The sequence below is a fragment of the Myripristis murdjan genome, chromosome 15 (genome assembly GCF_902150065.1).
Source record: "Myripristis murdjan chromosome 15, fMyrMur1.1, whole genome shotgun sequence".
Taxonomy (NCBI): Eukaryota; Metazoa; Chordata; class Actinopteri; order Holocentriformes; family Holocentridae; genus Myripristis; species Myripristis murdjan.
Genome location: NC_043994.1, coordinates 8,022,568 through 8,040,503, shown reverse-complemented (window position 1 = coordinate 8,040,503; position 17,936 = coordinate 8,022,568). Strand labels below are relative to the sequence as shown.

Sequence of the window (17,936 nt, the reverse complement as noted above, 5' to 3'; positions counted from 1 at the left end):
TTTATAACAGTTTTATAAGTTTTTCAGTGTTTCAGAACTCAAGTGGAGGACAAAACATATGCAGAGAAAGAAACCATTTGAAAGGATACCTATGTTTATACTTTTTGTGGTAGGCCTACATTTAGGGACCAAAGGTTTTTGTTTTGTTTATATCAATCTTGTTTTTTCGTCTAGTTGAAGGTTTTATTTATTTATTTTTGCTGTTGTTGAGTGTCATTTCCAAATGTATTCTACCTGTGCACAATTCAAAATACAGTAGGTGAAAAAAGTCATGTTTTGACAAAAAACATTTGTTGACAAAACCATAACATTGTCCACCCCATCATGTCATTGTCCACCCTGTCATGTTCATGTTTTATGTGAATAAATAATTATTTTCACAAGTTATCAAAACCTTTTGTGTGATTTTGCTCTGAAGAGATTAGGGCCAAACAGTATTATTTCAAAGTTTGACCAGATACCTTTATTTATAGAGTTTATTCAGAAAAGAAAGTACAACTTTCACAGATTTTACATATACAAACATATTTTTCCATAATTTCTGTATTTTTGAGAGATGTTTTCCAGAAACTAAAATATATTCCTGAACGAGGGACCAAATACCTTTCTAAAAATGTACATTTTGTAATCAATATGATTAGAACATATTTACTCTATTTAGAAATTGTCCCATGACAGGGTGGACACATTTTGCAATTCACTTGTACTTTCTATTCTTGCAGTCAATTTCTAAAAGGTGCAGGAGCTTGACCAACATGCATTTCTAACAGCTTAAGGTCTACTTTATACAATGGATATGGAGTTCAGTGGAAAATCTCATCTTTTTTTTGTGTCATTGGGAAGTCTCAATGGCACTCAATACTGATATTGACTCACCTTCATTAATATCAGGTTCAGCTGCTTGTGTTTTTTCTTCCCGTTGCACTGATGGGTGGACAGTTGTCATGTGCCTGTGCAGGTTGTTTGTGGAGCCGGCTCGATAAGAGATTTTTTTCTTGCAGACTCTACACTCTGCCTTTCTATTGTGAATAAAATTGAAATGGGTCCAGATTTTACTCCTTTTCCTGCTGTCACTCATTTTCTTAACTACACCTTTCCAACGCTTCAGTGTTGTCTCTCCTTGGGGCCCCTTGCTCTCTTTCTGAGCTGCTGACAAACACCCTGAACGTGGCTCATGAGCAGTCTCTACAGATCTCATCATTAAAAGCTGCTCTTCAGGACACACTGGCCTGGGATCCTGCCTCTTCTCTTCCGGAGCCCAGCAGCTCAACGCCCCGTCGTAAGCTGCAATGGTCGGAGGTGGTGTTAAGGGGCAAAAAAAGGACTTCACTCGGTCCCTCATCCCACCTCAGCCTCTCCAACAGATTTGAGCCTCTGTCATCACGGCTCGAAGCACCGGACTCTGACGAGCTCAAGGATGATGCAGCCCATCCCACGTCTCCCCAATCCGGGAGTCTTCCTCTGCCGGCAGCCCCCCTCCCAGCTGACAGCCAGCAAGCCCCCCATGTGGACGGCTCTGTGTCCCCCCCTGCACACACCACGGAAACAGAGCAGGGACGAAGGAAAAAGAGTCCCTCAACTCATAAAGGTGAGACTATGAGACTGAACAATAACAAAGTTAGTGGATCACAAGCCAGTGCCAGGCCGAGAGCCAGAGAGCAATCCGCTAAAAACAAAGCTAAGAAGATAGACACTATTCTGCTTGGGGATTTTATAACGAGGCAGGTGGAAATGGCCAGGACTGAAAATCTAACTGTGAATCACACATCAGTCAGAGAGGTGGCAGCTATGCTACCTGACATCATGTCTACACGGCCACATATTAAGAAGATTGTTATTCATGCTGGCTCATTTGACATCCTCAAGAATAAATCTGGGTCTTAGACCCTAAAGAAAGACTTTTTGTTTTTGTTGGAAACACTTAAAAAACTTCACTCAGGAGTGTCTTACATCTCTGGACCTATCCCAACACTCGGCAGAGGTTGCGAGTCCTTCAGCAGACTCCTTGGCTTAAGCACATGGCTGTCATCAGCCTGTCACGAGCAACAGGTTGGATTTATTGACAATTTTAATATTTTTTGGAACATAAAAAGCCGTTTCATGCCAGACGGGGTTCACCCAAACAACCTTGGCTCCAGACATCTTGGGTCCAACATACGTCACACCATCGAGTCGTCTTATCAGAACATATATGCACTGATAAGCAGGAAGGTCAGCACACCGGGAGCAGACAGAGAGACAGTTACTGCTCCCACAACAACAACCACCTCCCATGATGATGACGTTACGGCCTGCGACTCTGTCCTCCACATTACAAGAAGCCTGCAGAGATTGTCTTTGTCCCAGCAAGAACGTGAAGAAAAGAAGAGATAGGACAGTCACCATGCTGCTTTCCCCCTTACACTGGCAATTTCACACAGCCAGCGGCATGGCAAAAATAAAAACAATTGCAGAAAATCAAGGACAGCCAACCCATCAAATCTGATATGTATCTCATGTCAGTCACAGTCTGTCTCCAAACTTAGGCCAGATAATGTTTTGCAATTAGCACTTTTAAATATCAGGTCTCTGGCTGGTAAATCCTTCATAATCAATGATCTTATTAACAAGCACAAACTTGATTTTATGTTTCTAACTGAAACGTGGCTAGGTCAGGAAAATAGTGCAGCAGTTTTGATTGAGACAGCCCCTCCAAATTTTAGTTTCTTTAGTGAAGCGAGAATACACAAGAGAGGTGGCGGAGTTGCCACCCTGTTCAAGGACAGCTTCCAGTGCAAGCAAATGTTTTATGGTCAATTTGACTCCTTTGAATATGTTGCCACTCAGTTAAAAACTCCCTGTCGAGCAATTTTAGTGACCATCTTCAGACCCCCCAAATATAATGCAAGGTTTTTTGATGAGTTTGCGAAATTGCTGTCTATTGTGTGCATGGATTTTGACTGTGTTGTTTTAGTGGGAGATTTTAACATTCATGTTGATAATCTTACAGATGGGTGTGCTAAGGAACTTTTAAATATCCTGGATAACTTTGGGCTTTCTCAGCATGTCACAGAATCAACACATAACAGAGGACACATATTAGATCTAATTATTTCCAAAGGTCTTAATATCTCTGAGGTTGTGGTGAACGATGTCGCTTTATCTGACCATTACTGTGTTTTGTTTAAAATGACCGCCCCTGCTAATGCTATGAAAAGTGAAGCAGAGGTGATCAGTAAGCATTACATAAATGATAACACCTGTGCATTATTCACCCAGGGTTTTACACCATCACCAACCCTGCCCTCAGCTCTAGTTGATGACCTTGTAAACAATTTTAGCTCCAATGTTATGACTGTTATTGATTCTATCGCCCCAATTAAGACCAAAGTTCTGTCAGGCAGAAAAAAGGCACCCTGGAGGAACGCCACACTGGTTAAAGAACACAAAAGATTATGTAGACAAGCTGAACGCAGGTGGCGAAAAAACAAACTCCAGGTATATTACGACATTTATAAAGAGAGTATTCGCAACTATAATCAGGAACTGAAGAATGCAAGGCAATCATATTTCTCAGAGATTATCAATAGAAACAGTAATAATGCCCGCACACTTTTGTCTGTAGTGGACAGACTGACCAACCCCACAGCATCACTCCCTCCTGAACTGTCCAACAAGTCATGTAATGACTTTGCAGCCTTCTTCACAAACAAAATATTGCAGATAAGACAGGCAGTGTGCAGTTCCAGCTCAGGAATGATAATACTTGTGCCTTCCTGTCCTCCGGCTAATCTAGGACATTTTAGCCTCCTTGATTACAAAACTCTAACAGAGACAGTTTCAAAATTAAAGCCCACAACATGCTGCCTCAATATTCATGCACATGAGGGTCATGTACTGAGCCTGTTGATATTTTATGTTACTGTATTTTATTTTCGCTATCATTCCCAATTCTATTTCCCTTTATATTGACTGTTTTTATTGTTTTAAATTGTGTTGTTGTGCTTTGAATTACCTTGTGTTGAACTGTGCTCTACAAATAAATTTGCCTTGCCTTGCCTTTCTCTCTCGTCTCCCTCCCTCCTGTTCTCCTGTTCGTGTGTGCTGTGTGTGTGTGTGTGTGAGAGAAGGGAGGAAACGCGGCTCCTGATTGGGAGCCGCGTTTCTCTCTCTCTCTCTCTCTCTCTCTCTCTCTCTCTCTCTCTCTCTCTCTCTCTCTCGCTCTCGTCATTCACTTCAAAGAGCCGGCTATAAGAGCCGTTTCATTCGCGACCGACACATCACTAAAAGTCAGTGCAGCCTGTGCGCGCAGCTGGTCGCCATGGCCCTCAACGTCCCGGGACTGGTGGTTACTCTCCTCTTCTACCTGCTGGTGCTTGGAATCGGCATCTGGGCTTCGATCAAATCCAAGAGAGATGAAGACAGGACGCAGGCGGAACATTCAGACATGGCTCTCCTGGGCAACCGTAGGATCAGCTTGGCGGTGGGCATCTTCACCACAACTGGTGAGCGATGACCTCACAGGATTATTCCTGCTCTGAAAATTGTTTATCTATGCACAATATAACTCGTTAGCCTTCGTAGAATAAATCAGGTTGCATCTCAAACTTCTGAGTTCCCAGGAGGGGAACTCAAGGTCAGCTGAGGGGATCAGTATTTCAAAGGGTGAAATTCGTAACCACCATTCTTCCAGGGCTGATGGCACTCCGATGTAGTGCCGGATCTCCGGTGTACCGGCGTGACTGCGAAAAAAAAAGGGGTTCGCCCAGATTTATCTAACAGACATCTCTCTGGATCCAATAGAAGCGCAGCTTTCATTCTCAGTCACACTAACAATAGGCCTACTGGCCAATCAGAAGTAGGGCGGGGGCGGGACTTGGGTGTTAACAAGCAGGCGCTCCACGTGCCGTCGAAGGTGATCTTCGTTAGCCCACAGTGACACACTGCAACCCACAGGATGGAGCGCAGATTCCTGAAGCCCGGGGAAGACAGCGAAGATGTCGATAAGGGCATTAAGAATAAATTGTCCTAAAAATAATGTATATATGTTATATAATGTCATTTGCCGCATACACATCTGTATCTATATCATTTTGTGCTGCATGGGGATGCTGCAGTCACTGCGAGCACAAACGTATGGTTTCTCCACCGACACGGAGAAGAGAATTAGGCTACATGGTTGGCTTATGTCAGCAGGACCAGTCCTACGGACACCAAACATTACCACAACAAAAATATGTGAGGTAATTATATTCAAACACTGCATTTGCACAATCAAAGACCACACTATTGAGAAGCTTAGTGTTTGGTTTATTAAAAATAAGAAACAGTTAAAGGCTTGCAAAAGCCAGGGTGTTGAAACTCAAGAGTGAGTGCTCTGTCTTATTGCAGGGGGTCTTCAGGCTCCATTGAGTCCCCCTTGTGCTGAAAGAGTGAGAGAGAGAAAGAGAAAGAGACAGGGGAAAAGATAGGAGGAAGGGTTAGACCCATCTATATAGACTGGGAAGGGAAATTCCCATCCAACTTCTGTCTCTCTGTCATGAGTCCAAAATCAGCTGAGTTGCAACAGCATAGGCTACAGACAGATAATAATCAACAGTCCTGTCTTGAGCTGTTAATTGTGTGTGGAAACGGAGGCTGACTCAGTCAATGTAGAACAAATTCACCTACAAGTACAAATAAAATTACAAATACCTTACATCTTGCCTTACCATACCTTACTTTCCACCTTACCTTATACCTTACCTTTCCTTACCTTGTGATCCAAAATTGATATCCTCATTCACCTCCTTCATCCATCTCTCTACAATCACATGCCCTATTGTTACATTTAATTCATATGTAACCCCTCCCACCCCACAAAAAAAATCACATTTAGAAGCCCTTTTCTCTGATTCCACAACGCTGGATGAAATGACATCAAGACAATGGAATATACACTTAATAGATCGCTCGTGGTTATCATGAAGTACTGCAAACTTATCCTAGACTAATCTGTTGTCTATTAACATTCCCTAAATTTACTAATTTATTGGGGGATAATCCACATGCTTTAATGCATATGTTTCAGATTCAGATTCAGATGTGCTTATAATATAAAGTTGGATTCTTTAAACGTTTTAGCTTTTAAAAGTGTGCCAGAGACTGTCGATTCTGCTGCAACTCTAAGGTGCAATGCTGCAACTCTAAGGTGCAGTTTTCTATTAATGAAGCTTTCAAATAATCTGATTGGTTGTGGGCACCCTATTTTGAGGAAGATGCTTTAGGCACTGTGCCTAATCTGCCTAGCACACCGAACTGCATGGCATAAGCCTTCATTTGATGCCTTTCAAATGAATTAATCAGGTTTAACAGGAGAGGCAGCACCTCCGCCCACACTGTGAATAACAATCTAGGCACTAGCATGGTAAATTCAGGTGTTGATATTAATTAGAGTTCCATTCCACAGGCCTAATTGGAACTTAATTAGTTGTTGTCATAAAACCTGTGTTTACCCTGCTATTTCATGTCAAAATGGCTGCTGTGAAAAAGGATCTCTTAAGGTGTCATACAGACCTAAATGTTGTCTTTAATTTATTTATATATTTTTAAAATTTATTTATATACAATTTGTTTTATTTTAAAAGTCTATATGATCCTCTTAATTGCAGTTTTGCCATGAATTATGTGCCTTGGGGTTGCACCACTAGATTTCGAGGGTGTTCAATGTTGCTGTATACTGTTGGCCTACACACAGTTCAAGCTTCACTCATTTCCATTTCTAAATAGCAGTTTACACTAGTCCAAACTGGTGTTTGTAACAGATGAGCCTTTTAGTTGCAGATACCACTGTCAAACTGTGTGTTTGTGTGCTGCACAGCTACCTGGGTCGGAGGGAGCTTCATCATCGGCACAGCAGAGGCCGTGTACAATCCAAATTTGGGACTACTCTGGGCTGTCATGCCGTTAGCAGCAACAGTGGCCTTCATTGTTGGTAAGATTCTTTTCTTAACCCAGTTGGGGATGCTCTCCTTGGTGCAAAATGAGACTCATTTCACTGTATATCAGTTAACTGAAGAAACCAGAGACTATTTTTGTCATAGTTTTGATTCTCACCACTCACAGTTATGCATTATACTAATCATAATACTATACTAGCCATACTGCCCAGATGAAACCCCCAGGGCTATGTCTCTGGATTAAAAAAGAATCAGTGAACCTCTGCAAAAAAGACTGAAAAAAGAGCTTAAAAAAACAAACAAACAAACAAACAAAAAAAAAACTAGGGATCAGTGGATGCAGATTTTCAGGGCTGATGGCGATTATTAGTATTCATGGACACCAATAACCAATATTCAGGGTTAATACATATTTGCAGAAAATTTGAAAACTGCGGTGTTTCGTAAGTAAGAATTTCCCTGGTTGGGATCAATAAAGTATATCTATCTATCTGTCTATCTATCTAAAGATTTCAACCCCTAACCCTTGTAGCTCCATCCTGAAGGGCCTCTAGCCAGTCAGGGGTACTGCTAAATGAAGAGGCTGATGGTAGAATTCAGGATTCAGGGCTCTGCTGCTATGTGAGTTTGTGTCTTGGCCTGCCACTGCGTCCTCTAGCACATATCTGTCATTTATTTTATATCTATATATCTATATATCTACCTATAATCGATATCTAGTCTTACATCATGACATTGATATAATATTGATATATTGCCCAGCCATACTTTGACAAAGGATAGCCTGTTAAAGCGCAGACTGTTTTTTCCTCCTCCATTGGTTTTCAGTGCTCCTTGCTGTGCTCACCTTGTCAAACCTGTTTAATTAGTAATTCATCTTTTTCCTTGAATGTGCTATTGAGGAAGTGTTTTTTTGTTTAGCCATGGTGGCAACCACTGCTCATGCTAACTCGTTCTGCTATTCGTTTCAGTTTCAAACAATCCACTCTTGTCAAGGCGCTCCTTGGGCAACATTTAGAAAACCTTTATTTCATGCCTGAAGGCTCCAACACAGCATTTTAATTTTTTGAATGAAAACACAATGACTTGGAATACCACTTAGTATTATTAGTATTGTTTTTATTATTTCACAAAAATCAAAGAGCATCTTCAGCAAATAACTTCACAGATACCCCTTTTCCACCAGGGCTGGTTCGGAGCCGGTGCCTGACTTAGCACCAGTTTTTTGGTTTTCCACTGCCCGAGCTGGGGCCAAACTGGTGCCAAACTGGTTCCAAACTGGTGCTAGGCAAGCACCGACTCCGAGCAGGGGCTAAACAGGAGCCAGAGAAAGAACCGATGACGCGGCCCACCGCGTCATTGGTGGGCAGGGTTACAAAACAAAACAGGAACTGCGAACGCTATAAACATAAACAATAATCCCCGAGAAGCCGCGGGTTATACTGATTTTACAACGGCATGGAACGCGGCTCAGCAAATTACATTTAAGGATGAGAAGCACCCGTTTTATAACTAAACATAGCTGTCATTCGTTCCGATCGCGAATCCGACAGGTAGCCGGCAATAATTGTGTTTTTCGCCTCTGTATTGAAATGTAGGCTTGTAAAGACACAAGCAGTATTTGCATCACCAATAAATCCAGATCCTGCTCCACCCGGGGCCAGAAACTGTATCGGGAAAGCAGCGTTATATGCTTGACTGAGACGCGGCTCACCAACATCATCCCCGACTCACTGATCAGTTTCACCGGCTTCAGGACAGGACGGGCGGACAGAGACAGAGACGCTGCAGCCGCTGTATAGTATGAGTATGCAGTTTTATGTGTGTTAAAGTGATGAAGCTGCCGTGACAATGTAATTTCCTGCAAAGGATTAATAAAGTATCATTCATTCATTCATTCATTCATGATGGTTATTGTGATTCTGAGCGAGCGTCTCGCGCACCCGTCATCACGTTTTCCGAAGACGTCATGACGTGGCTCTGAATTGGCTCCACTTTGCTCTTGACCGGTGGAAAAGCAAACCGGTTCTTCGTTGGCACCAGTTAAGCACCGGCTCTAGCACCAGCTCCGAACTAGCACCAGGTTTTTTCTGGTGGAAAAGGGGCAAGAGGGAATACCCAATGGAGGCCACCCACATACCTCCCGTCCCTTCAAAAAAAAAAAAAAAAAAATCATTATTGCTGAATAAGCCCTGAAAAGCCTCACAAATAGGCATTTATTTATCCTTATCTACAGATATCTATGTCTATATTTTTTTGCTTCCTTTACTGTTTTTTACACATTTAACATGTAGACCATCAAAGAATTATAATCAGTTGACATTCCTCCCAGCTGAAACAGATTCAAGGGATTACTGCTGATTTAAAATTAGCACATAAAACAAATTCTTTAGACTGAAACTACAATAACTTCTCAAGTTTTTAAACACACTGAAATAAGGACAGCCCTAGCCCCCTTCTGTAACCTCTTCTGCTCTATAAGTCCCCCCCAGTGTTCAGGCATTCCAAAAATGTCCCCCCAAAAAATATTGCTGGAATATATTAGCAATTCAATGATCAGGATATCTGTCCCCCCCAATGCTGAAATGGTGGTTTCGGCCCTGTATAAATCTGTTCCCTCCAAACAAAAATCAGACGGCTGCAGATGGTGGTTGTTGCTGAAGTGCATTTCTGACACAGCCAGGCTTAGGGTTAGTCACACCCAGAGAAAACAAAGCTGGGGTTAGTTCCTGCATCCAGCCAACACACTGAAAGTTTCAACCACAGTTGGAATTTTTTCTGGTTCTGCCAGTTAGTTAATCCATGTATTTATTTACAGAGCACACAAAGTGTCATGTCCAGTCTTGATTTGTAGAACCTTTTCAAAGATTAATGTTATGCAGTGTATCCTATATACATATTAGTCACTTTTTCTCTCAGTTTGTAATAATCAATTAATTCTGAAAGTGTCATTTCCTTATGTTGGACCACTGGTATATTACTGATAACTTGTAAAAAAAAAAAAAAAAAAAAAAAAAAAAAAAGAGGTTGTAATTTTTACTTAGGTTAAATCACTTAATGCAAGAGATTATTATCAGTATCAAACAATTTTGAAAACGATTCTTCGGTATGTTTATAGCCAAATTTGTTCTTACTCTTTGGTCAAATAGAGCTGCCTCATACCATGCTTATGCACAAATCATAAGAGTTTCAAAAAATGTTAAGAGTCAACCTTTATCAAATGTAAATACCATATTAGAAATATCAGACCTAAGTATAGAACATGTAAAATTGCTAATACATGATTTATTAAACAGTAATAAAATTAATAAGATCATCATCATAATCATAAACATAATTAAATTATGAATAGATTAAAATGATCCTCTCCCTACTTTTAGCTGAAAACAGAATATATTGGAATTTCCATGTTTCTTTACTAGTGTATTATATCCACAGTTATGGATGTGAAGCTTGGTGTGTGAATGAATGGATACATGAAAAAATGGAAGAATAAAAAAAGAAGTTTATGTCTAAATACTGCAAAGATGAAACTCAGCGCTACATTTGCTTCGAAGGCGGCCTGTTCTTTGCCGAGCCAATGAGAGAGAGGAGGTACGTGACCATGCTGGACCCCTTTCAGATCAAGTATGGAAACGTGCTCAGTGGCCTTCTGTCTGTGGCTCCGCTCATGTCAGAAATCATCTGGGTGACGTCAACACTGATAAGCCTGGGTAAGAACATGTCACTTTGTGTGTGTATGGGGAAGCTTGTGTATGCCAGTGTGCATACTGCTGCATGTGTATGAAGCATGTGAGTGTGTGCATTGTATGCGAGCATGCTTATATGCCTCGGTGTGTGTCCATATGTGTGTGTGTGTCCTGTTTATCATATGTGTTTGTGTCTTAGGTGTTACCATGAGTGTGATCCTGGATTTGTCCTACACTGTAAGCATCTGGATCTCTGCTGCAGTGGCCATTACCTACACACTGCTGGGAGGTCTCTACTCTGTGGCCTACACAGACATCATACAGCTCATTCTCATTTTTGTCAGCTTGGTGAGTTATTCCTCTTCCTGAGCTGTAAAACCAAGCGTGAACTTGGAAAAAAAAAATAGTTTTGGTATTATTTTGTCATTTTATACCATGATACCTATGAGTGAAAGAATTTGTACAATGTTAAAATTTGAATAACTGATACAGTGTAAACTATGTACATGTAGTCAGTTTATTTACGAAATGATAAAATACAGTCAGTAAAAATAATGAAAAATGTGAAAAACAACAACAGATAAACGGATGCAAATGAAATCAGTCCAAAAAAATCTATGTTTTCCTAACTTCTCAGTACATTCCTACCTGCCTGCCTACCTATCAGTTCCGATGAAATGAATGAAATGGAGCCTCCTATTCTCTCCACAGTGGCTGTGTGTCCCGTTCCTCTTTCTGAGCCCTGCCTCCTCAGACATCACCGAGACGTCTTTCAACAACACCTTCCAGGCCCCCTGGGTCGGTACGCTCACCTCAGACACAGCCTGGATCTGGATTGATAATTTTTTACTGCTGGTAAAGTAATGGAAAACATATTATTCTTAAAAAAAAACAAACAAACAAACAAAAAAAAAACATTAACCTTTTAAATGGTGAACTGAAATGTGCGTTATGAAACTCTGGCAATCTGAAGTCTTTTCTAGGCACAGTCTAGCCTATCGCCAGACTATAGGTTTTGCTGGGAAGGGATTCAAAATTACTTTCACAGATAAGAGTTGAGGAAATCGAGTCACAACACAACCTCAGTTTTTTTCCCTTCCACCACCATTTGATCGACTCTTCAACTGCACCTGCTGTGATGCGCTAGTCTCAATAAACCCTCCATTTACCATCCCTTTAAATAATTAAATAACAGGTAGCTTGTTAGGATGGCTTATTTGACCAATCTAATGTTTAATCAGGAGAGGTGGAGGCTAGCAAAGTGCTTCAGTCTAATATGGAGCTTTAGTTAGAGTTTAAAGTGACCAGATTTGGGGGAGCAAATGTGGGGACATTTATGATGTGTTGACAAATATTAAAAACAATAGACATATTCCAGAATCCGAAATTATAGGCCCTCTGAGATGCTTGTGAAAGCCGTTCACAAGCATTTAAACACAAGAATTCTGAAGCTGAGCCAGCATCGCTGACCTGATGTTTAAATATATCATTTTAAAGATTATAAATATAGTTTTCTTCATTTTTTCCCCCAGTAATATTACAGTCATTTTTTGTTCATTTGCAAATTGCCTTCTCACCCATGTTTCTGAAAAAACTCAAGTGAATTTGTTAGACCTCAACCCAGCCTCACTGACTTGTAACTTGTCCAAAGACTGCAAATAGAGGATCTGTCCTCCATTGTTGTGGTAGCCACTTATGAACAACATAACTTATTGGGTTTTATTTGGGTTTACCATCCCTTTAAATAATTAAATACATTACTATCCCATTATTCATAAACTGCAATTAAAATGCCTTTGAGCAAGGCACTTGACCATCAGTTACTCAAGTGGACCCACTCTGTAGCTCACAGTGCAAGACTCCTTGATATGATATAAAAAGTATAAATGCTCAGCAGAACTGTTTCCCTTATTAAAATTAATGTCAAATTCAGTTTAAAATAATAACAAAAAATGGTGGGTAAAAAGGGTGAAAAGCTGGGTAATGTGTACTAATGATTTTCTTTGTTTTTTGCTTCATTCTAAGAGTATAGGAGACCTTGGCTTTCAGGACTTCCACCAGCGGACCTTATCAGCTTCTTCCTCAGCCACAGCCAAGATGCGATGCTATGCTGCTGCTTTCCTCATCCCTACATTTGGAATACCTCCTGTGCTGGTTGGGGCGGTGGCTGCATCAACAGGTACAATAGTGGTGCTGTAATCCACCGTTGTGTCTGGTTAGACCCTGTCACAGCGCTGACATGGCTCTTGTCCTTTGATTGTTGATTGTTGATTGTTACTCAGCATCCTTTCACAGGGATTTCACAGGGATCAGTGCTGCTATCTCTTCTGTTCTCCCTATACATGCTACCGCTTGGTGATGTTTTCTGTAGATGTGGCAGTAGCTTGCACAGCTATACAGATGACACACAGCTCTGCAAAAGCTGGGGAGGCTCCTCAAATGTCTGTCCCTGACACCTGTTCCAGTGACATCAAAAGCTGAACAGCAGTTTCCTCTTGCTAAAATGTAGACAAAAGTGAAATATTGATCTAAAAAAAAAAAGAAGCATAAATCTGATAATGGTACACTGACAGTATGAATCATGGGCTATGTAGTTACAGCTCTAAGAGCTCAGAAATCCAGGAATGACACCCAGTATAAACACCCACATCCACAACTGCTTTCATTTCCAGAAAACAAATTATTTCCGAAATGCTAAAGGCTCTACACATTGTCAGGCTGTTGTGGTTGACACATCACTTCAGCAGGGTTAGATTAGAGGAAAACGCCTTTGGACTAGCAGACAGTTATGGTAGTGGTCCCCATTTTCCAAAAAGGTGGTTTGCTCTTTGACCATCTGTTAAGAGATCCTGGGCCCCAGGCATGATGGAGGGATTATATCCTCCACACTGTATGAATGAACCAGGTTTCAGAGTGAGGGAGATCGAGGAGGTTGTTTGGATAAAAGTCATCTGAACTGCTCTGCCCAGCCTGTTGCCAATGTGCACTTTACCCAGATAAGCAGCTAGAAAATGGACAATGTTATAAATGTGTGCATTTCTGTCTGGATGCCATAATTCCTCATTCTGAAATCTACAATAAACTGAGGAAAGCTGAGTTTGAGTTGAGAAAATATCACTCTTACTGCTGTAGTTTCTCTACACTGGCCTCTAAAGAGGTATCAGATTGGTCTCAATATCCTCTCTCTTGCCTATAATACATTATATGGCCTATCTTTGGTGTGTATGGCTGATAATTGCCTATGATCCACACATCAAATTTAAGTCAAAAGATGGAGGGTCTTTGAAAACACCTGGATGTTGGAACGTTATCCTGAGTTCCTGAGCCTCAGGTTTCACACTCATGACAGATATCAGGGTCATCGGTTTTAGTAATAAAGTGCTCTCATATCTGTGATGTTCTTGCCTGTTCCCTGTTCTGTATACATTTCATTAATTTATTCTGAAAGTGACTGGACTTTGATTTAGTCAGTCTTTGTAAACCATCATTATAAATCACCACCACCAACAGGGCTAACAATCAATTTGTCTTTTTCGCTGTGCCTTGTCCGTTTTTCAGACTGGAACTTGACCTCATATGGTTCTCCATCTCCATTTGAGCGAGGTCAGACGGGTCTGATCTTACCCATCGCCTTGCACTATCTAACCCCGCCTGTCATCTCCGTTGTCGGCATCGGCGCCGTGGCTGCTGCTGTGATGTCATCGACTGACTCTGCCTTGCTGTCTGCAGCCTCCATCTTCACCACCAACATCTATAAGAAGATCCTCAGGCCGCAGGTGAGAAGCAGACAGGAAAGAGGAGGAGGTAGAGAAAAGTGAATGGGCAAGATGTGGAAAGACGAGATTAGGTGGGAGTTTAAAGACAGTGTTCACCCATTTTGAGGTGAATTTGATATTATTTCACATCTCCCCAGGCTGTTCTGTAGGACAGTAGTGGTGCTATCTTCCTCTCATTGTTACTGAGTGCTGGATACAGGCTGGATGCTCCAAATGCTAATTGTTAGCCTCCTGCCATTGAGGTGGACTTCCCCCCAGCTAACTAATAAGTAATATAATCTATAATATCATACAGAATGGGTGAACTATCCATTTAAGGTCAAAGAGACAGTTCTATGAAAAACAGGAGCTATGTATGAGGAAGAAGAGGGAAAGGAGTGGGAAAAGATGACAAGGGTGGTACATAACAAGGGTGGACCTTTTTAAGTAAGGTAGGTGGGCAATGCTGACATTAACTGTCAACCAACTGAGACACAAGATCTAAAACTATTTAAACATCTCCTAACAACAGGACATTCTTATATAATAAACAGATTTGATGTAACTACTTCCACTATGTCTAATCCTGGATGCCCAGAAGTCTGTAAATCAGTGCACAAAGTGTATGGTACGGCACAATTTGGTACAGCACTTTTCTAAAAAAAAAAAAAAAAAAAAAAAAAATGGATGGAAAAACATTGGAAAAACACTATTGAAGGTATAAAATTAACTGAATTAACCTCAGTGCATGTGAAGCTTTTCTTTTATACTACCAAATCTGTAAATATAACTGAGGTGAAAAAATTGAATTCATTCAGTATGTCTATAGGTTTGGCACAAGTGCACCACCAAATACAAATCTTTTTCTTCTGAAAAGTAAACTGTACTTTCCCTTTGCAGATCTTTTTGGAGATACGGGGAGATAGAGGAGCAAGAAAATAAGTATGGTGTTGATTATAAGAAATAGGAAGGACATTGGAAAAGTAGTTGTAGTAGAAGAGAGCAGAGGAACTGAAAGTACAACCTAATACAACATAGCAAAATAAGAGAAGAGAATGACTTGAGGGTGGATTGTGAATAATAGGAGAAGCAAATAACTTTATGTGCCAATTTCCACCTTTCTTTCATTCTAGGCTTCAGAGAGAGAGATCTCATGGGTAATCCGTGCTGCTGTGGTGTTGGTGGGCCTGGCCGGTACATCGCTCACCTTCCTGCACACTGGCGTCATGGCGTTCTGGATTCTTGGGGGAGAAATTGCCTACATTTTGATGTTTCCTCAACTGGTCTGCGTCCTCTTCTTCAGCATCTCCAATGGGTATGGGGCTGCTGTCGGCTTTCTGGTGGGGCTGTTTTTGAGACTGTTATGTGGAGAGCCGTTGCTTGGACTACCACCAGTCCTCCACTTCCCAGGTATCACTTTTGAGGATGGTGTTTATATTCAGCATTCCCCAGTCAAGACCATCTGCATGCTGCTTTCCTTTGGCACCATACTGATGGTCTCCAGCCTTGCTTCTCTGCTTTTTAACAAAGGCTGGTTCCCTGAGAACTGGGACGTGTTCAAAGTGAAAGCACATCGCTCACTTCATGCATTAACATCGATAGATGGCACCAACACAGACCATGTAAATGGAATGAATGGTGTCTCGCAGCCAATTTTAAATTCAGGGTGTTAGTTCTGAAACACATCAACTGGGAAGGCAAATCTCAAAAGCATCAAAATGAACTAAATCCACAGTTTATAAGGTGTTGACTTCTGTTGGTGGATTGTGCCTCACTCTCGCCTGCATTTATTAGCAGCAGCTCCTATCCGCCTCTCAAACAGTGAATACAGAAGATCACTGGGAACATTAAAGATACACATGAACTTGACACAGCAGATGAATCTATGCATGAGTTCTTAATTTCACATTTATGTACATTCTCTGCATAGGAGTTAGTACATATTTTTGGGCATAATGGTGCATATGCTATCACTATCTACAATATATGCAATATGATCTGATAAGAAACAATGCACATGCCTTATCACACTGTATCTTTTTATGGGAATATGGTAGACTACCTCAGTGTGTTATGACAGTGTGAACAGCATGTCATACAAATACAAATGTTTACATTCAATATGTACTGTATGTCCTTTACAGCTGTAAATTGAATGTATTCCAGAAGCTGAATAGTTTTTGTTTGGATCACAGCAGCAGGGCCCTATACATGTACAGAAACATGGGGGATAGAGGGAGTTTCCCCATTGGCTCTTGCCCTTCGTGGTGATAACCATGTTTTTTTTATTTTATTTTATTTTAATTTTTTAATTTTATTTTATTTTATTTTTTTTAAAAACTGTACTTTATATTATGACACAGATTCTTTAAGTCCAGCTGTAGCTTTCTTGGGACACAAGATACTCTGCAATATGTCTGTCACTTGGTTCATGTAAAACAAGAACACATGTACAACAAGAATAAAAGCCAGATATGTCAAATATCTTATGACTGGTTGAAATGGGAATCCAACGCTGCTGACTGGTCTCTGCATAACTGAATTTGGATTGGACTTAGAAAATAAAAATGTGACTTGTCTTATGTGTTCTTGACTTTTCCAGGAAGCAGACAGCACTGTAAGGATGCAAGAAAGATCTTAATAATTAATAAACTCATATTTTTAAGTCTTTAAATCTGTGTTCATCAGAAATACCTAATTATCATCAAGGATCAAAACCACAACCATGTGTCAGGAGGACTCTTGAAGCTGTTTTCTCAGTTGCCAACAAGCTGCTCAGCTGCACCACTCTGCCCTCTGGTGAACTTTATGGCTACAGCACACTTCAAGGCAATAGACCCTTTTCACAGCAGCCATTCTGACATGAATATCAGAGTAAACACAGGCATTACTGATGACATGAAGTAAGCCTCTGTTCCATTTAGGTCTAACAGAGCCAGGCTCCGGCTGTTGTGCATTGTGGTTCATTGGAAAAGGCCCTGGTATGCTTAACGAGAGCCTATCTCCTAAAAATTTACATCCCAGTACAGCTTAACTGCATTCTTCATTATTTAGGCGCAAATGTGTTTTTGGTCATGGATTACATGTGTTTCTGAGGTATCACAAATATGTTTCTAGTCAATATATCTCAATGTATCATGTTGGGTGGCATTTTAGCCAGTTTTGTCACCATGAGCCAACAAAACTACTTGATTAGGTTTAGGGAATGGTTAGGTTTGGGCATAAACAACATTTAGTTAAGGTTAGTTTATTTTAATAAAATTTTACCTAGAATGTTTTTATAGTGTCAGAATAAAAGACTACATGTTTACATGACTTACATTACAGCTCCTGGTTGGTGCACAAAAAAAAATTTAAAATAAAAAATTTAAAAAAAAATAAAAATACATAGCCTAAAACAACCACACAGCACAAGATGCTACAATCGTTTCAATTCATTTTTCTCTCATTAATCTACACTCAGTACCCCATATTGACAAAGTGAAAACAGAATTGTAGAAATTTTTGTAAATTTATTAAAAAGAAAAAACTGAAATATCACATTGACATAAGTATTCAGACCCTGATTGTGTGTG

At 40.5% G+C, this 17,936-nt stretch overlaps 1 protein-coding gene across 1 annotated transcript; it reads left to right on the top strand.

Moving 5' to 3' along the window:
• Positions 1-4,300: 4,300 nt before the first annotated feature.
• LOC115372189 (high affinity choline transporter 1-like) lies at positions 4,301-16,128 on the top strand. The gene is made up of 8 exons (XM_030069872.1): positions 4,301-4,484; positions 6,839-6,952; positions 10,475-10,630; positions 10,806-10,954; positions 11,318-11,461; positions 12,632-12,785; positions 14,165-14,382; positions 15,495-16,128. The coding sequence occupies exons 1-8, from the start codon at positions 4,301-4,303 to the stop codon at positions 16,032-16,034; spliced, it is 1,659 nt and encodes a 552-aa protein (XP_029925732.1). The 3' UTR covers positions 16,035-16,128.
• Positions 16,129-17,936: the final 1,808 nt, after the last annotated feature.

Excerpts from the sequence above, each read along its gene's own strand:
- LOC115372189 (XM_030069872.1), top strand. The coding sequence starts at position 4,301 with ATGGCCCTCAACGTCCCGGGACTGGTGGTTACTCTCCTCTTCTACCTG. Across the intron at positions 11,462-12,631 it reads TTGATAATTTTTTACTGCTG|AGTATAGGAGACCTTGGCTT; the intron begins GTAAAGTAATGG and ends CTTCATTCTAAG. Across the intron at positions 14,383-15,494 it reads AGAAGATCCTCAGGCCGCAG|GCTTCAGAGAGAGAGATCTC; the intron begins GTGAGAAGCAGA and ends CTTTCATTCTAG.